This window comes from Cavia porcellus, unplaced genomic scaffold (assembly GCF_034190915.1).
Source record: "Cavia porcellus strain 051 isolate PalLab524CR breed Dunkin Hartley unplaced genomic scaffold, mCavPor4.1 scaffold_30, whole genome shotgun sequence".
In the NCBI taxonomy this organism is placed as follows: Eukaryota; Metazoa; Chordata; class Mammalia; order Rodentia; family Caviidae; genus Cavia; species Cavia porcellus.
The window spans coordinates 40,782,240-40,802,529 of NW_026947513.1; the positions used below are offsets into that span (position 1 = coordinate 40,782,240).

At 40.7% G+C, this 20,290-nt stretch overlaps 1 protein-coding gene across 15 annotated transcripts in view; it reads right to left on the minus strand.

Annotated features, from left to right (window-relative positions):
• The window catches only part of Epha5 (EPH receptor A5), a 337,092-nt gene extending 321,339 nt beyond the window's left edge, over positions 1 to 15,753 (minus strand). For 4 of the 15 annotated variants that reach the window (XM_003463755.5, XM_003463754.5, XM_013145832.3 and 1 more), the window contains exon 1: positions 15,279 to 15,753. In XM_003463755.5, the coding sequence (XP_003463803.1) occupies positions 15,279 to 15,441 (163 nt within the window). In that variant the 5' untranslated portion in view covers positions 15,442 to 15,753. The remainder of the gene's footprint in view (positions 1 to 15,278) is intronic. The other 11 variants (XM_063240630.1, XM_005000947.4, XM_063240629.1 and 8 more) reach the window with 4 other exon arrangements.
• Positions 15,754 to 20,290: the final 4,537 nt, after the last annotated feature.

Genomic DNA, 20,290 nt, shown 5'->3' on the forward strand with positions numbered 1-20,290 from the left:
ATGAACAACTGGGTGATCATCTGATCACCCTTTTAATAAAATGAGCAGTGACTCAGATTTTTGCTGACAATTTAAATCATTATTTTTATGTCAGTCTCGCGCCTCAGCTAAAATTTAATTCTGATCCAATTTCTACCAATGACTTTTATCATCAAAAGCAGAGAAAATATTACAAGAGATTTTCTATAATATTTTGTCATTGAAAACTGAAGAAAATATAAAGCAGTATCAAGAGAGGTAGAGGCAAAGTAAAATAAATATTGTGACAAATAATTTTGTTGGCTAAACCTAAGCATTTTAGTGCCCATCTCAAAAAAGCAGCCAGCATTCATACTAACCGAATAATATTTCTTAAATCAATCTATTAAAATATAATGACTTATGTATTTTAATGGGTAGTAAGATCAATTATTTTTGCCTGGTGCCTATAATCTATTACAGTGAAAATACAATCACACTAGTTGACTATTTGTCCCTTTACGAAGGTTACAGGAAAAGGAAAACACAGTAAATAAAGTTTAAATACTTTTATTTTATAATACTGGGCCAGACATTGCTTTTTGTGTATTAATTATTTATGCATATTCTGCTTCCTTGATAGCAGACTCTCCCTTGTGTTTGGAGTGGCAATGTGCCTCGTGCCTGCCAATAGATCAAGATAGGTCTTAGCAAATAATACTCACCAGGTTTCTGTTACCTCTGCCTCCACTGAATGAGATGACTTTATTACGGAGGTCTGTCCTATGAGATAGCAACAGAAATCTGTTCACTAGTTTGTGGGAAAGCCTTGTTTTAACCATAATGATCATGTTGCTGACATGGTTCTGGCCTATCATCTTTCCCTTCTTCCTCTTGTTGTCCAGTTCAGAATTTGATACAGATTTTGTGCAGCTTCTTGTAACCATGAGGCAAAAAACTGAAAGTGAGACCACAAACTCACAGCTTCCCATCCTGATGCCGTTAAGTTGGTAAGCCCAAGACGGCAGACATCTACTTTTAAAAAATTCTCTCACGCATGTAAAATAAACTGTTCTAAGTCACTTTCAAAAAGTTTTCTGTTATTTGTAACCTACTATGATACTATGAAATACAGGTAATGTATAAACACTTGCAGGGCTTGGGATCAAGTACTTATGGAATTAAACACCTAGAATGAAAATTCATTCAATCAGCAAGTATTTACCAAGTACACACAAAAAACTAAGAATTGTCCTAAAGTCTGGGGGCACATGATGAATAAAACAGAACCCAAATAGTTGGCTCCAAAAAGTAACGGTACAAATTTTATTAACTGCGAAATAACCCATTCATATCCTGATTCATAAACATTTAGGGTATAACTGTCAAAGTTAACATTTCGGTTTAAAATTGGATGGTAAAGGATAAATATTACTTAAAACATAGACTTTAAGGATCAGTTATGAAAATACATCTCAAACTACACCTAAGGTGTTCTATTGGGGGTTTTAGGATTTTCTTTTAGTACACTGATACTCACTTTTACTATTCTTTTAACATTTTGTATTTGTTATTGTATATGTAGTATTATAAAGTTTATGTCAATGTTAGCATTAGAATATTTTATACTATAATTTTTTGAGATTGATGCTGTATCTATAGCATTTTCTGAATGCTACTGGTACATATGATTTATACACACACATTCACAGGTACACACACACAATCCTATACTTGGGATGTTAAATGTCTCCCTAAGACCCATGTGTGAAAGGCTTAGTATCCAACAGCACTCTTGAGTGTGGAGGAAACTTTAAGAGTTGTGGCCTAGTGGGAGGAGCCCAGTCACTGGGAGCAGGACCTTGAGGGTAACAGCAGGACTCCGGCCCTCTGACTTTCTCTCCCCTGCTACCCTACTATGAGGGAAGTGGTGGGCTTGGCCAGGCCCACTCTGATATGCTGAGAGCCTTCAGCAAAGACTCTGAGCAAGGGGTCAATCACATGTGCCCTGAAACCTCCAGCTCTGTAAGCCCTTTCTGTTTCCAAGAAATTTTATAGTAACACAAAGGAGAAGAAAGCAGATTATCAAGGTTTTGTTTTTCTTTTATTATTATAATATTATAAATATGGTGTTTCTATCACCCACTTTAGAATCACCTTCAATACTTTTTTCTAAAAAAGTGTAAATCCATCATCTTCTTCTAAAACCTCCAACATCAAGTACTAAGTGGACTTTATGAGTCTGAATGTTCAAAGTTCACCTCTTCTAGACAATCCAAGTAACTTTTATACTCCTTTAATAGGAATTTGATAAAACTAAGGTGGAATATGGCCAGGTTCAATAGATGAATCTACTGTCACACAGTTGGATTGTGATAATATTATCAAATTGCAGTAAGAGTCTTTAAAATCTAACTCTTGTCTTCATATTGATAGGATGGATAATGGCCCTAGCCCAAATCCATACATGCCATTCCAAGTACCTCTATTTAACAGGAGAGTTCTTTAACACAGACAAAAATCAGGATTATCTGTGGATCACTTCAGATTACAGATTCCCAGATTTGGAAGGTAAAGATTTCCATAGAAATTGTTGTTATAAATGGATTAGTTAGTTTGGGTATCTCCAGGTATGGCATTCTTAATACTGTTCTTAGTCTGGCTCTGATGAACATCTCTGGACTAGGAAACAATTGGTTTCAAGTACACTATACAGTCTACTATAGTATCTTTTCACTAGATGTATAGAAAACTGCACATCAATATAACACCACACTGATTTCCTATACCTTATTCTTCTTATGTGTTGGCACAGAGGTGGGAACAGAAGCCTAAGAAGAAAAGGGGTCAGAAACACGGTCAGGGGATCCAGGAATTCTATGCTATCTACATTAGTACTGGGCTTCCACAGGAGTTCCTTCTTCTGAAAATCTCCACGACGTAGGAAGAAGAGGAGAAGGAATGAAAAAATGGAAAGGAAAATGAGGAAGGGGAAAGGAAGGGGGACAAAGAGGAAGGGGAAGAGAAGGAAAGGGAAGACAAAGAGGAAAGGGAAGAGACAGCAGGGAAAAACAGGAAACTGCTAGTGTTAAGGCATTGGTTTCCATAAAGTACAAGAATCTATCATCAAAGGAAAATTACTCAATCCTGCATGTTTTGAAAACTAGTAATACTGTTTATTGCTTCATGAAATATTCTGAACAAAAATACCACTGTGACCAGTTTTTCTCCAACCCAAGAGTTAGGGCAAAACTGTATCCTGATGAGCTGAAAGATATTTTTATGAAGAAATGAGAACTATGCAACTCAAAATGCACACAAGTTTTAAATTCAATTGTTTTAGCATTGACGAGCATGAGACTTTCTTAATGCAGATTTATATTTCCTTACACATACATTTATGTTATTTTATGTTAATTAATTTTAACAAAGCATACAATTTTTATAAAACGTGATTGTTTCTTTGAAAGATGATGTGCATAAATAAATGACAAGTCATGTTAAGTACACCTAGATAAATGCAATCTTTAGCAGATTGAGCGGAACAAGAGTTCTGCATCACATACACTTGACTCCTATCCTGCCAAATTACATGCCTGGTGATCTAATACAAATTACTAAACTTTCCCAAGATTAATTTCCTTCAAGAATCTGGATTAATAATATCACTCTCAAAGAGTGTTTGTGAGAATTAAAAAAGATTATACAGAAAGTTTCCAAAGAGCTATCAAAGATTCCATTCAAAGACTCCTTTTAACATAGTAGAATTTAATATTAATCTGTTGATATTTTATGTATTTGTTACCATGTTATAGCAAATGAAAATGTTATCTTTTCTGCAGGTACAGGTAATTAAACACACAGAAACCAACCAAACTATACCTAAAAAAATGAAATTTCTCCCAGACAAATCTATGTTTTAATGTTGTTACAGTCGCATAGGAGATGGCAAATATTTTCTTGTCATTTCATCGGAAATATTAAGAATTGTTTTCACATTGTGAACCTAAAGTACTTCATAAAGTATGCAACAGTGAAACTAGTCCAGGAAATCTATAACGAATGAAAGAGTAAATCTACCCACTTCCAATAAATTTGAATTATTAAGAAACAGATGTTTTACATTAACTGTTTATCTGTAAGTAAAATTAAATCATGCTTAAATAGAAAAATATATTTTATGTCAGGAATATGGCTCATGTTATATGAATTCTGAGAATTTATATTAGGAAACTGCACGGGAATGGGCCAGTAGTTGATTAAATTACAATGCAGTAGTGGCCACAAAATATTTACTAATCATTTTCTGGAGCTTGATAATCCCGCTAGATCTCTCCTCTCACTGATAGTTTTATAAACCTAAGGCAAGGTTTACTGGCATATTTCTTAGTGATAATTTATTTTATTTGGTAAATCATATAAATTTCAGTTGGTAACTTCATAATTTAGAAGAGACTTTACAAAGTCAAAGATTCTACACTATATTAATGATAAATGTAGAAAAAGAGCTCTAAAAGCAATGACTTTAAAAATCACTTGAAGTTACTTAACAAATTGTGAACTATGACACAGTGATGGGAAGCTAGTGTTGGAGCTGGCTCTTGCTGAGTCTTCAACCAGCCAAGTGTTTCCTCATTCTGTTGTAGGATTATATACAGACACCTGTGTGTCACTTTTATTAGAATTATCCTGCTTTGATTGGCACATCATATCATACCATCATACCATCTCTGCTGGTACTAATGTTTCAGTTCATAAGAAAACCGTTTCTCTGATTAAACTACTTTTTACAGGGGTTTCTGTTGTAACCAAAACTCAGTCATACAAACAAGTAGAAATACCAGCCCTTCTCTGATAGTGTTCACTGGAATGAAACTGGGCACACAAACTTGTGGAGATCATTCCTGATGTAGCTTAAAGGTGAAGTCATCCAGCTAAAGGAAGGTTCCTGTTTCCTACCCTGACCTCTGAGGAGCAGCTTCACAGAGAGCTGCTCACCACAGGAGGCTTCGTGCTGGGACCGGAAAGCAGAAGTGAGACAGAAAGAAATCACTGAAAACATTGTTCTCAAGCTCAAGGAGTTTAGGCTTTATCCTAAGGACACTAGAGGGTCATTAGAGGGCTTTACCCAGGAGTAAGAAAGGGCTGCTTGAGCTATTCTAAAGTCAAGAGCTTTTCTTCTGGCATTGCCATTTACAATAAATATTAGACAGCATTCACTGACTAATGCAGAAAATTAGAACTTGCTAAATGTCAGAGTGCCAACCCACGCTCATTTTTTAAGCACATGCAATGCTTAACATTTAAATATTGCTAGCTATACACTGTAACTTTTACAAAGCATTTTAACAGCCTGAACCCATTTAGTCTTTACAATCATAAGCCATATTATGATAATATTCCCATTTTACAGAAAAAAAAAAAAAAAAAAAAAACAGGCATAGAGAGCTTTACTAGTTTGTCCTGGTTACAGACCACTCCAAGTGCTCCAGTCAGCCTGGGAGCCAGGCCCTCAGCTCTCTCCCAATATCTCCAAAATATTATGCAGCCCTGGTCTGCTGTTATAAGACTTACCTTCTTACTCCAGTTTAATTATTTTTTAACAGATCGAACTTTGTTGATTCAGTCCCTCAACTTATCATAATGAATTTCTCTATCCTATAAGGTCTTTTATGAGAATTACATGGGATACTGCACTTTTATATGTAAAAATGAGTATAAAATATTTACTATAAGGCTGTATCTATAAAGCAAGATAGCACTCCAGGGCTGGTTTAGGGTAGAGAGAAAAGTTGAATACATTTCATACAGAATGTATCCGTGCCCTAAAAAAACAATTTGTCACAAGTTAGGGCAAAATTATATCTTCAGAACTCCCCTCTGTACTTACAAAGGCAAGGAGGGATGAACAATAAATTACAATGGTTAGAGGAGAGTCTCTTAGTGAGATTTTGGGCACCCAAAGCTAGATCTGGAATCTAGCCTAGGCTGGGGACTGTGAACTAAATTGTTTAGATACTAAAGGAACGGGAAAATTGAAATGGCAAAAAATACCTGACTTCAAATGAAAAGGAGAAATGTCGAAGGGATGTTGCCTTGTGCTAGTGGGGCTCTGGATCATCATAGCAGAGGGCACTGTCCACACGGGTAAATCAGGCAAGATGACAGCAGTTGGCCAAGGGTCTAATGAGAGGACCGAAAAGGGGGTCTGTGAGGAACAGGAGAGGAGATGTCCCCCTCAGCCACTTAGCACACTTGCCGCTCTCTGCGGCAGAAAACAGTCTGGGTGGAAAAGGCCAGGCTGACTGTGAGGCTGTGAATGTCCAGTTCCCCGTCCTGTGAGAGACCAGGACTTGGGGCAGACAGCACCTTCTCAGACATGCAGATCTGGTGAGCTACTTAACTGCTGCACACTCGCTTTCCTGATGTGTAAAGTAGACTGATACCAAGAATAATAACAGCAGTAAGGCTGACTTTTTAGGCTTAGAGAAAATAAATGAATGAATCTAGAACAATGGGTAGTACACAGTAAATGGATAATGAATATGAGTTATGACTACTGTGTACCATGCACGCAATCGTGAGTACCCCAAACGTATCTCAAGGTATGTTTTGTGACTAATAAAACACCTCTGCCCATCTCCTGGGGACAATATGATAAACTGTAACATTTATAACTCATAATCCTTGGGCTGACGATTTTCCCTTTCCTTCATAATCAAAGACAATATTAAACATTAAATGAGGGAAAACAGCAGAAGATTAAGATGGATCTCTGGAAAGCCTGTATTTGCAATCGGTTTTGTTGCCCTGCTTTTCTAACAGAGATTCTTTCTCATCATTCAAGTCTGGGAAGATGAAGACCTGTGATGTGAACTCTGTCCCATGCATCTCATTGTGGGGAAGGCAGGGACTAACATCTGTCCTGTCCCTATGAGCTCTAGTTATTTTATTAAGCAACGTATGCCTTACGGGATATTTTTTCACAGTAACTATGAATGTGCACATCTCCATTTCGAATATGTACAATCTGAGGCACTAAACCATGGCAGAGCAGCATTCCTCTTTCACCCAGTCACTCTGACCATCCTGCCAGAGGCACCAGTTATGTGAGAGTCACTAAACTTAAGCTACAGGACCCTGAATGTCATGGGTCCCTTCCATTAGTAAAGTGTTCACAAGATCCACATTTTCTTTAACTTGGCAAAAGATAGTATTTTATTCCTTGTTTAAAGAACTTCCTTTCAACAGTGTCAGTGTGTATATGATGCTTACACAGCCAAGACATAAGGATCTTACAGGTTACAGTGTTAGGCTTCTGCTGCCCCCTGAAATTCCATGTAGGCACAGCTCTACCAATGAGAAAACTGTTTCATTCCATTTGTTCTCCACAATAGTTAAGTGAAATGTGTTGTTCTCATGTTTCTAATCAGTTATGGGAGTTATAAAAAATCAAATGAGCAGCCAGAAAAATTGCAATTACTGTCTTTTTGACTTTTCTGTGATTCCATGGCACCTACTTTTTACCCTAATTGTTTTTTCCAGGTTTCTTTCCAAACCAGCGGCCCCAAAACTGCAAAATCAGAGGACTCTGTACTTCTGTTGTTCTCATGGTTAACTCTCAGACTCTTCCAGAGAAATCAAGTAAGATGGTTACAAACTAGACATGCAGGATCAGAAGTCAAGCAGTCCCTTGGAAGGCTGACAGCCATCCTGTGAAGAGATTCAGCACACACTGTCAGGCTACCTGCCATGACACCCTGGCTGGAGAGGGGCCAAGGCATCTTCCACAATGCTGGGCAGGCTGCCCCGCCTGCCTTCCCTGCTCCTACAGGGAGGCTCTGGGTGAAAGCCAACTGTGGCTCATGCAGCCAGCACCTGCTGGGGAGTGCTGGGCTGAAGTGGTTTCAGCTGGGTCCACCTGCTGAGCTTATCTTTCCACAGAAAAGACAGTCACTAGATTTCTGGAACAGGATGTCCAACCAGTGCAAAGGAAGTGAGCTATCTTATAAGGAAGGCAAAACTGACACACACCTTAAACTATTCATGCATTAAAGAAAAAAAGAAAAAGAACGGTGTCTTCTATTCTTTACCATCTATTCGTTACCATCAGGGGACCTAGTCCCACAAGTTTACGTATGGGAAGAAGGCATATGGGCTCCTGAACACTTAACTGAAATTGCGCCTCCCTAGGACACTGGAACATGACAGGAATGGGCTCCAGCACCATGACTGCTGCTGCCTTTGTGGGGGAGGAAAGGAGTAGGAGAAAGATCTGACAGATGAAAGTGAGAGTGAGTTTTATGAGAAAAAAGACACTACCAATCTTCGAGTAAAGGAACAGACGGTATTTTCTCTAAGTCTTCCAATACTTAGCCTGAAACATGTTTCCAAGTAGGAACATTTTCTCACAAAGCATATGCAAAATATTTCAACCCTTGGGTTTTGGCGCTTTATGTTTTTTTTAAAAATTTAACCAGAATATTTACTTAGCATTGTTGGCCCAGTTTAATTTAGAAATGAAGACAAACTAGATGGATAGCAAAGATAGCCTGGGCAGTAGTCCAGCCACTAAAACATAATTAGAATTATCACAGACACTTTAATCTCAATTATTTAAACTGTGGGGTGTCTAATGCCACAGCAGTGGGCATGATTCAGCAAGAATGGATCTTACCAACAAAATGAAAGTACAAATTCTAAGAATCAGAAACAACATGAAGTAAAGTTGAGCTTCTTTGCATTTTGTGTCCTTTAAAAAACAGACTGTGGTAACAGAAAAATATAAAATGAGAGACACAGGCGGGGAGAGGGCATTTGTTTTAGAATGACAGTAAAAGCCTTTTATGTTGTTAGTACTGAATTTGCGGTGATACCACGGTGACCCTCTCTTCTCCTTTCTTCCGATTTTCCACAATCCTTCCACACACCTCAGAACACAGACATGGGCACTCACACACCCTGTCAGCTGAGTTCTTACACCTCTTATACTGTGCTTGACAGCAGCATAATAAAGTTCCTAAAGCTGAGTCACTGGAAGACACAGAAGGAAAAGGCATGACCTAGATACTTTTATTCCACAAAGCTGTAATTATATCATTGTTTAAGAAATACCTTAAATGATATTAATAAAATAACTTATAAGCTAATAGGAAACCTAAGGAAAGAAGAGTGACCAAACGGTTTAGTTACGAATGCAAACTGCTAAATTTTCAGTCAACAAAATACAACTAATTGGTACTGCATAGGCAAACTTTACACACAATTTCTCACAGGATTTTTCAGACAAGTTTTAAATAGTAGACCTGATGCCTTGTAGTTTCCATACATTGCTAAAGATTTAAACATCCACTTAGAAATTAAAGAACATTAAATGGCAGTTAATTCAAGTCATCACACTAACCCAGTTTTTAACAGCTCTAAGTGGGCATTTATTAAATTATGGTTTTGCTTTATGATTTCATAAGCCTCACTAGGAATACTAGGTCAAAATTCTGAGGTTTTAGTAAAAATTAATTAATTAATTAAATGCAATACTACACCTTATTTAATATTTCACCAGATACAATGAAATTTCTTACGTAGCTCATAGTAAGGTGACAGTGAAAATATTTTACATGACATTTTAAAAAATCTCTATTTCTCAAAAACTCATCAATCAGAATTGTTTTTACAACTTTCACTTTGATATCTTCTATTATTGCAACATGAATTTTAAGTTAGAGCCACACTGCTAGTTACCATGATAAAAAATAACTGGAATGAATCAATCTCTTATATGTGAAGTCCTTGATGTTAAACACAAATTCCAATCAAGTGTTAATACTCAAGAATCTCCATATGTAACTTGATTTGCATGTAGCTATTTGACAACCCAACTTATGGAATCAACAATTTTACTTTCTTTGGGAAATAGTTTCCATTACACTGATACTTGTTTATGTTAATAAATGGATTAGCAAAAATGAGCTGTCCATCACAATTTACACTTAAAATTCTTACACAATTTGTTTTTTACAATTTTTATTTTTTGGCACTACTGGGCATGCAAGTTGAACCCAGAACCTGAAGCATGGGACGCAAGTGCTCTATCATAGGGCTACAGCCCTGTATTTCATTTTTCTCTGTGTTCAAAAATTTTAAATCGATTTCACTGATGCTGAATAAACAAATGTTTAGAAAATCTGAAACTAAAAAGAGAAAGTAAATGTAAAATAAAGGGACACTCTAGTAAAGTACTCGTGCTTTAGCTGAAAAATAACCCAGTTATATTTTGAAATAAACACTTTCACTGAAACCAGCAATTCAGACAAGACTTTCACAGGAAATAACTGTCAAGTATCCTAGTTTTCTAAAAGTTTTGAACCTATGTAATATTTTAAAATTTTTCTTTACGACTTTAAAGCTATAAAACGCTTTTAAAATTGTTAGGCATACATCCAAATGTCTATCCTCATTTTTAATTTCCTGTATTTAAAGCATCTTATTGAATAACCATATTTTCTTGTTTCTCTTAAGGAAAAGTACTATTAAATTTTTTTCTAAAATTATGATCCATTTAATCTATGTTTACAAAGACTTAGTACCCACTTTTTATCTACCTTTTTATATACCATAAGGACATAGGTACTATATTTAGTTGCATTAGAAAGGGACAGAATATGATACTTTTTAATTATATTAGATAAGTACAAAAAAATCTACCCTTTAACTCCTTTAAAGAAGTCTTGCCTATCCTATTTACTATGTAAGTTTTGATAAAACAAAGAAACATGTATTTACCCATACAGCATATTGGGAGCAGCCACTGTGCCCCACTGAGTCACAACCAATAGACATTCAGACAGCAAGAATCATTAGCATTTTCGTTCATTTAAGGTACTCATTGAAATTTTTAGCTTTCATACTGCTTTGTAATCACAATTCACTTGTTATAAAATGGCAAACACTGCAGTCAATACTTTATAAGTTTGATATTCAGGCTTCAGTTAATTCTGAGGCTTTATAAAAATTATTCTAAAGCTATTTTGATTGTCCAAGTGTCATAACAATTTTCAAATAAAGTACCTCTGCAAACTTGAATTTAAACTATTCACTCATAAAGTATATATCTGTTGGCTTAAACTGAAAAGATAATGAACAGAAGTTATCAATATTTTTATAGTAGATATTTCTTCAATATACAAACATTAAATTTTTCATTTTTTGAATAAAGAACATTAAAGTTCATTAATAAAAGGGAAAAATTAGTTAATACAACCATGCACATTATACTCTGTTTTTACAGTCAAAGCCGGGAAAATCTCCAACAAATGAAAGAAAATTTAATTAACTTTTCAGCAGGATCCACGAAAAAGCACCCTAAACAACGCAGATCCCAGTAGGAGTCAAACAAGTAAAGAGAAGCGGAAATAACTAAAGCACTGTCATTTTCTCCACGTTGGCATTACGAAGAAAGTATTTAGTTTGGCCATGTTTGTGTATAAACGGCTCTATTATTTCATTTTGATTTTTATTTAGAGCACCACATATTCTAAATGTCCACATTTTGTAGTCACCATAATAGTATAAAATAGTAATGCATTCAAAGGATTGAAAAGTGAATCCTTTTCTCATATCAACTATATCCTATGTGGATTGGAATTTAAAAAAAAACTAATATCTTTTACAGGGTGATAAAGTCACAAAAGGGTGATTTCCAATCAAGCAGCAATCTCCACTGCAAACCCAGGAATTACCCTCCTCTGTGTTAATGGGAAGAAATGAAATCCTTTTACCTGTCATCCTGACATCCAAGAAAGAGCTTAAAATGTCAAGACCCAGGACCCTCCCTCTTTTTCATGGTTTATTAAGCAAAAAGCCACAGCACTTCATGGTCCCTTCTAGTTCCAACATTCTATGATTCAAATGGGGGTAATGACTCTCTTTTCTTGTGCAGGAGAGTCCTGGGGAGGGAATGATTTTACTGTCCTTTTTCTGTGGGGTCCTGCCGATTTATCTAAAAGGAAATGAATTACAACAGGACGACAAGGCCACAAAATACAGCCATTAAGTTTTACAAATCTATTATGCCCTCCAATCTGTTTTATGGGCCTGGCCCTATTACACACCAAGAAAAAACCCTAAAACAAACTTTATCCCTCCTGACTCTGCAGTGAAAAATTTACAATTTTACGACTGTCTTTCAAGCAGCGCAGGCCCCCTCCGAGTGTTTCTTTCCCCAGCAGCACTCTGCCTTCCTGTTCTCACAAACATACAGAACATTCAGAGACCAGAAACTGGACTTTTCAAACACAAACTGCTGACAACTGTCAAAAGCACTTTACTGGGACATTACAGACTGGAGCTTCAATGAATTAAGTTTGATTCACTGCGGGTGAATCATTTTCAATGCAGAGCTGTTCAGCAGTAATTGGCCAAGAATCCCTGCTGAGAAAAGCACTTGTCAAATAATGCTTGTTTACAAATATATCTCCAGACAGCAAGAAGTGGCAGTTACTGAATAAGTTAGGGGCCAACTCCAAAAATTTATCACAGTGGGCGGACCCCTTTATTTTAAATTTATTAAACATTTCACTTGTTGACATACTTGCTAATATTGTTCTTTTAGCCTCCTGCTAAGTATGCCTCTCAATTACCTTATGTGAAAGATTTTCTACATTACACTGTAAATTAATGCTTTCTTGCCTATGTAGCCGTATGTAGTTTACGCCTATATAATAACTAAGGATGTGCCTATCTTAATTGCTTAGAATACCGGCTAAATAGTACATTTTACTCTTCTCTGCTAAAACAATGTAAAATTCTAAGTGAATTAACGTCACATCAACCCAACATTATAGATAAGGATTAGGTTTCTATTCAATTGTGTGTATTATTCAGTTAAATTATCATAATGAGAGAATACATCAACTCACATTCCTCCTCCTCTGTACTCCTCCACATAATCAGAGCATGTTTGTTACACATACACAATGTGTGCAAACGCAAAAACTTGTGAAATCACTAAACATCCCTGTGCGTTGCAGAAAGCAAATTACATAAAAGCAGGTCATTCATGAATTTAGGGTGTGCATCAAGTCTTTCTGACTCTGATCCTCCAAAGTTCTTCCAGAATCAAACTGAAAAATTCTAACCCGGTTTGCTAACTCAATAAAAATAAACAGACTGTCATTCTGAAGACTTGACTGTATTTCGTTGCTGTACAGTACCACTAAAATGGAAAACCAAAAGAATAATGGAAATTGTATAGAAACAAAATAAAGATCGGCAATAACACTACTCAGAAATACGGATCACTGTTGCACAGGGATTTGCCAGTTAGATGAGGCCACAGATAGTAATAATATTTTATCTTGAACTATGTATAACGGTTTATGCTACAAAATGTTTCCCAAAGAGCAGACAGAAGTCTGGTGTCTTCAGTGCCAGGTGGTAAAGGGCGCTCATCCTCGACAGACCTTGGCAAGCCCCATCTCTGCACCAAGTTTCAGTGCGTTTTCTAGCTTGTTGAGGCTACCATCTTGGGGTGTCACACCTACTGGGAGCCGCTGGGCTCTGTAGAATTCCAGCTCTCTTTCACACCTTAGCAAGATCACTGCTCTTTCCCTTCCTGTCTTCTGATGGTTTTCCTTCCCCTTGGGTCCCGCCCTGGCTGTCCCCGTGCGTCACCCTCCCTGCGAATTCGCCTCTTTCAGCGCCCCAATCTCAAGACACCGATTCTGCCTCAGCTCCCTCTCCATCACGTGGGGAGAAAAGCCTTGGAATTATAACACAAACAAGCCAGAATGAATGAACTGCGATCACACCTACGGCGTCCGTCCTAGTAGGACACCCCTTTCGGTGGAAAACGCCAGTTCAAAGAGACCCCCAGCCCTGTTACAATCCCTTGGGCTTCTAACAGAAGGCTGCTCACATAACGTGGGAATAAAAGCTCCACGGCCTCAGAAAACACTTTTTCAACTTTATCAGGGAGGAGAAATAATCAAACACTTGGCTGAAGCCGGGAAGGCAGCGTGTGTAAGCACAGACCGGTCTCCACAGACACGCCACACTGCTGAGATCACGGAACCGAGCCGGAGGTTCTGAGCCGGCCGCTGCTTCAGGGCGGGGGTGTGCATCGCTGGCTCCCCGGTTCCCGGCGCCAGAGCCAGGGTCAGCCCGGCGCTTCCCGAAGCGCAGTCCGGGCCGGAGCGCGCAAGACTCCAGCGGCCCGGGGTCCCCGCGCTCTCCTTCTCCGCCCCGGGGCTCTGTGCCGCCCACGTCGCGTCCCGGCCCCAAAGCCCGACCACAGGCCCGAGGAGAGGGCTTCCACTGGCTTCCTTCGGAAGGACGCCCCAGCTCCGGTCGGCTCCCGGATCCTTCAGCGCCGCTGCGGCGTCTCCGCCCCTACCCCGCGGGGAGCGCGCCCCGGAGCGGATCGGCGGTCAGGCAGAGGAGCGGTCCGGCTGGGGCGGGGTGGGGGGTCGGGACCTGGACGGGGGACCTGAACCCGAGGGCGAAAGGAGGCTTTCGGGCCGAGAACCACCGGGGAAGGTCGGAGCACACAGGTGTTGGTCAGCCCCCGGCACCACTCTACTGAGCTGGGCACGGGTGCCCTTTGAGGTTCAGAGCGCAGAACTAGGGGTAGAGCTGAAAAGTGGCCACTGCAGGACCTGGGGCCCACTTCCTAATAGCTACACCCGCCTTCTCCGCGCAGGTTCCCACACCTTCCCGCGCTCTGCCACCTCCCCGTGGGTGATAGGGAGCACCCAGCCCGAGCAAAGGGCAACCCAAGGCAGGGGCGCCTCCTGCTCTCCTCCTTCTCCTTGTCTTCCTCCTCTTCCTTGTCCTTCTCCTCCCCCTATAAGTAAATGCTCTTGCCACACACCTCGGAGAAGCAGCTATTGATGCCCTAAATAACAGCTCCCAGCAGGACACCCCTTCCCCGCCCCCAAAAGGCACCAGTCAACTCAGGAATGCTTCCCATCACCAACATCCAACACCAATTCCTAAAATCCCCACGGATCGGTCCTGAGATCCTCCTCGCTGTTCCTTGGAAACCCAAAATGTCACTTCCCAACCCCACCCAACTTCCCCGCGCGGGTCTCAGACCCCTCTCCATCCTGACTTCCAACTTCCCCGCCCCCAACCAGACAAGGTCGGATCGCAGGTGCGGGGCCCTGCAACCCCACGGCTCAGGTCAAACAATGCAACCCCGAGAGCAGAGAGGGAAGAAAAGGCCAGCGAAGGCGGGCAGCTGACCGTGACACAAGTCGGAGTGGGCGCCCAGCCGCGCTCCCAGGCGGCCTCACCCAGCCGCGGTCCCGTCCCCCGCCTACCTTCGCTGCTGGGGCTAGCGAGGAGCGTCCGCAGCGCGGCGCACAGCACCAGGCACGTCCAGAGCGGGGCTCTGCGGGGCGCGCAGCAGCAGCCGGCCGGCGACGCGGGGGTGCGGGCCGTGGGCCGCCGGAGCCCCGCACCCCGGGGTCCGGAGCCCCGCATCTTGTCCTACCCTCTGCGGCCCCGCGCGGCTCGGCCGCGGCTCGGGCCTCGCACCAAGGGCAAGGAGAGCCCCTCGGGGTGCTGTGTTCCCCGGCACGCGGAGCCTCCGAACCCGGACCGCGGATCCCCGAGGCGGCTGAAGTTTGCTCTGCTCCTTCGGAGGGGCTCGGTGCGATTCTAGCTGGGGTGCGGAGTGCAGCTGTGCGCGGGGCTCGATCGCCGGTGTCCAGAGGGTCCCGCGCCCTGTCCTTCGCCGCTGCTGACTTGTCAGGGTTGCGGTGTGTAAATGTCCCCGGGAACAGCAGGGAGAGCGGTAAAGCTCCTTTTCAGTCTTAGGCGCGGAGAGCGAAGCGGGCAGGAAGACAAGTCATCCCAAGTCCTGATGAAACGTGCAACAGAAGAGGAAAAGGCAGGCTGGCTGAGGATGCAGGACGGGAGTTGGGAAGCGCGAGGTGATGGAGCCCGGCGCAGGCGGGGACGCGGCGGGCCACTGGCGGGCCGGGCGGCGGGGCCGGGCGGACGCAGATGCCTGCGCAGCGGCTCGGGCCGGCGAGGAGGAGCTGCGCCCCCGCGCGCGCTCCTGCGGCTCTGGGCTGCTCGGCGTCTGCTGCGCCGCGGCTCCGCACAGCCCGCCTCCCTGGCCGCCGTCCTCCTCCCCCTCCGCGCAGTCCTCGCCCCCGCTCCTCCTCCTCCTCGTGCTCGCCCCGCTCCCTCCTCCGCTCCTCCCAGCCCCCGCCCCCGGCCGCCGCCCGCCAGTGAGAAGCTGCGGTGCGCGGCAGCCGCGTCCCAGCGGGAGGGGAAGTCACCTGCAGGCGGCTGGTGAGCGGTGCCTGGCGCGCCTCCCCCGGGCTGCGGGCGCGGGCTCTCCGGAGGACGCCCCCGGGAGGCCCGGGGGAAGCCGAGCCCGGCCCTGCTGCAACCCTGGAAGAGCGAGCTGGCCGCGGCCGGTCGCCTGCTGCCCCTCGCGGGCCGGTGGCACCGACGACATCGTCGTCACCGCGCCGCGCGCCCCGGACCCGAGGCTCCGTGGCGAGTTTCTTAAACACCCACTTGGGTCTCTACAGCTGACCCCTCCTGTGCTGCCAGAGCTCCCGCGGCTGAAGTGAGATACCTGCTCAGCATCTGCTTCGGAAGTCAATTGTAGGATATCTAACTATAGAAGTAGCAGGTCTGCTTGAGATTTCAAGGAGCCGAAAAATTTGGTTATTCAGATTTGTTCTGTGCCAGGTATTTGGCGAGGTTATGATTTATTTCAGTTATTTCATTCATAAAATATTCTAGCATTTTAGAAAGACTATAATGCGCAAACACATATAGTGAATTCCAGGAAAATTAGCATAGTCCAACAATTTCAGATAATTTTTAATCACCTTAATGCTCCTGCTGTAGCACATGGAAAGGAATAACTGGGAGAAAAACAGTTTCAAAAGATTAACTTTCTGTGCTTCCCTTCTATTATGCCCTCCTTTGCTTTAATATTTTCCCTCAATTTAGTCGTTCATCTTTTCAAAGAGATATCTCTAAAGGGCAATTGTAGTATACTGGCAATTTTTTTTAATACTGAGGCGAAAAAAGTGTGATTTTTAGAACACAGATAGCTCGTTTAATTTGGAGTCTAACAACCACCGCTATCAAGATTGGACTTTCACCCTGCTATTGAGATGAGCTTGTTCACCGCGCTTTGACTTAGGAACTAGGTAGGCTTCTGTTGAACTTGAGAATGGATTTATGGCAATCTCTAGCTGATGACATTTGGTTTTTGTTCAGATATTTCAATGAAGATGAAGAACAAAGCAGCAGGAATGCAATTTTGTACAAGCTCATCTTTGATTTTACCCTACCTCCCCCCAAATATTTTGGCTCTGAATGTCTGAAAGCAGCTTCATTCTTTTATAATGAGCTGCAAAAGCATGAAGCAGATTTAAAAAATAGCAGTGAGTCAGTCTTTCAGTTTGGCAAAAAGCTTCACAGTGAGAAGGAAAGTTAAAGTTTATGTTTCTATTTGAAGACCATTCAACACATAAGTCTTTACCCTTGTCAGCCCCATTTTCAATTGTTAATTCTAAACAGAAATTACTTAAATTCTAAACCGAGGAATGCATATATATAGGGCATGGTTTAATGGGGCGTCTGAGCTGGCTGAATTACTTCCACAGACCCCAGTATCCTCACTAGTAAGATCAGGGTTTAGAGAAAGTGATCTTCAAACACCATGCTTCCCCATATTTTTGGCATTTTATGTTACTATCCTGTTTATCAGTCTCAAATTATGCCCTTTTATTTACAAAATAATCAGATTTCTTCAACCTGGAATTTAAAGCCATCTGCTACAAAAGGCTTAGACAAAGGTTCCTTTTTTAAAAACTGTTTTCATGCCACTGTACTCTATAGAAATTCTACTGCCCCCAAAACAGCAGCCCCCTCCAGCACACACACATACACACACACATTCACCAAGATGCTACCCCAGATATTTAAATGTGATTCTATATTTTCCCTACAAAGAAGATTTGCTTCTGATGTTTGTCTGTTTTGTTTTGGGTTTTTGTTTTTTTGTGGGGAGGTATTTGTAGCTTGTGTTTTACATTTGATAGACACAATTCTATTATTTTCTGACTCTAAAGTGGAGAGCAGTTGTCTAACCGTAGGTATGTATAAAGGAAAAAAAAAAGAATTTAAATTAGGCCTTCCAAAAAACAAACAAACAAACAAACATCTTGGAACTCTGGTCACTATGGTCGTGTGTGACACTCCCACACACCAGAACTGGTAATTTCAGTCATCCAGTGCTAAACACTTTTTTGGTCTCCTTCTTAAGTAGCAGCTATGAATAATCACTTAGTATTATTTTTTACATATCTTTGAAATAAAGAAGCAGCTATAAAATCAAGCCTCTGTGACAAATAGATATATTTTTCAGTGTAAAAAGAATACACCAGAGAAGACAATGTTGATGGTTTGGTCTGAACTTTAGTTTCAAAAAAGACCTTACATTTAGCAATGTAAATGTTCTTGGCATGTAGGTACTCTTATGACACATAGGACATAGCACTACATGAAAACTAGACTTGATTGTTCCATTTTTAATGCTCTTCACCTCATAATGCAGTACTGCCTTTGATGTCCTGTTCTTTGTATTTCTCAGTGGCTGCTGTGGCCTCAAAAGGTCAAAGTAGTTCGTGTCTCATACACTTCTGCTTGTATCTGGCTTTAATATGACGTTTTCATGAAAGATACTCAGAGTAGTCTTGATACCATCCTTGTAAAAGGATTAATACTATAATTAAGGTCAATATATTAACAAGCCTAAATATGTTTTATCTACATTCAAAATAAAGCAATTTTGATGGATAGAATTACTAGTATTAACTGAAGGTTTGCTATGGGTAAAATATTGTGTGATGTTTATACATTTATCCTTTGGCATAATGATAACACTTCAAAGATGATGTGGTTGTGCTTACCATCATCATGTTAGTGATGGGAAAATTGAGAATCTCAGATTAGGTAACCTGGACAGTCACTCAATTGGAAGAACATAGAACCTTTAACTTACAGTATTGTCTCTAACAAATTCTAATGTAACAATATAAAGAATGAATCTGATCCCTAGTTACATCAGCAAAATAGAAAAAGAGTGTCCCAGAATTCAACATTCATAGAATCAGTAAATAGATAAAAAAACTTCCAATTTTCAAGTTTACTTAAATCTAAACACAGTGAAAGAATATAATATAGATGAGATAATTGAATACATAACAGTAAGAAATTAAGTATAAATAAGCAATACTTAGAAAAGACAAGTGAAGTACATAAAAAAAAAAGGAACATGGATTTTTGTGTATGTGTGCAATGGATATACTGACCCAAAACATAACAATAACATGATTAAGATCTGCAGTCTGGTACTATTGATACAGATGGCTCTAAATCCAGGCACATACCATGATAGGAAACATAAGCAACATCCTTTAGAGTCTTTTTATCTTTTATTATCATTGGTTACAGTCATTCTTTGAAGGAATTTGGTGAAAAGAAAATCAAAGCAAAATTAATTATAAAATAGTCTAATGAAAACTCTGAGACACGGTCATGATTTTAAGTTTTCAGGTCCATGATTTGCTGAAGAGCATAGATATGTAAAGATGTTAAGTACTTTGATCCTGAAGATAAAGTTGACAGTGAAGTTGAGCAGTCAGTAGCCCCTGAGGTTCACAGCCATGATAATCCTCATTTTTATTTTGCAGGCTGCTTTTTAATGTAACTAATGTAAAATTGAAAATTTTTATTTTTATCAAGTGTTTGTTTTTTAAATATTTTTCCCTTCTTTCATGACTGACATTTCTGCCTCTTAATGGGAGATTCAATTTTAGTTATAGTTGATTATCATTTGGGTGTTCAATGTGTCATGAATAATAACATTTTAAGAAACTGAGACTTTTAAGTATATGTTATTTCCTTAAAAATAAAGTAATACTCTTGAGAAGCTTCATTTATTAAATGCATTTATAATGTAATAGCACTCATTTTTCCCTTTTGTAGGGCTGTGGAGAAATAATTATTCATAAGGAATTCTATAGCACAGGGCGAGAAGACATTCAAATAAATGCCCATGAGCCCCACAGCTACCTTGGTTGCTGCTGGTGGTTCATCCTCTAATCACTCTTGTGTCTGCACCAGGATTACAGATGCTACAGCACAGCTGGAGGCCGGGGCTGCTGTAGTTTATGATGAGCAGCAGTGACTTGCTAGAAAGTTCTTTGATGGCTGTTTGCCTCCAGCATCTCAGACAAGTGGCATCCTATAAAACTGTGGACTCAAATAATAAGCACTCTTGAGGCTGAAGAAT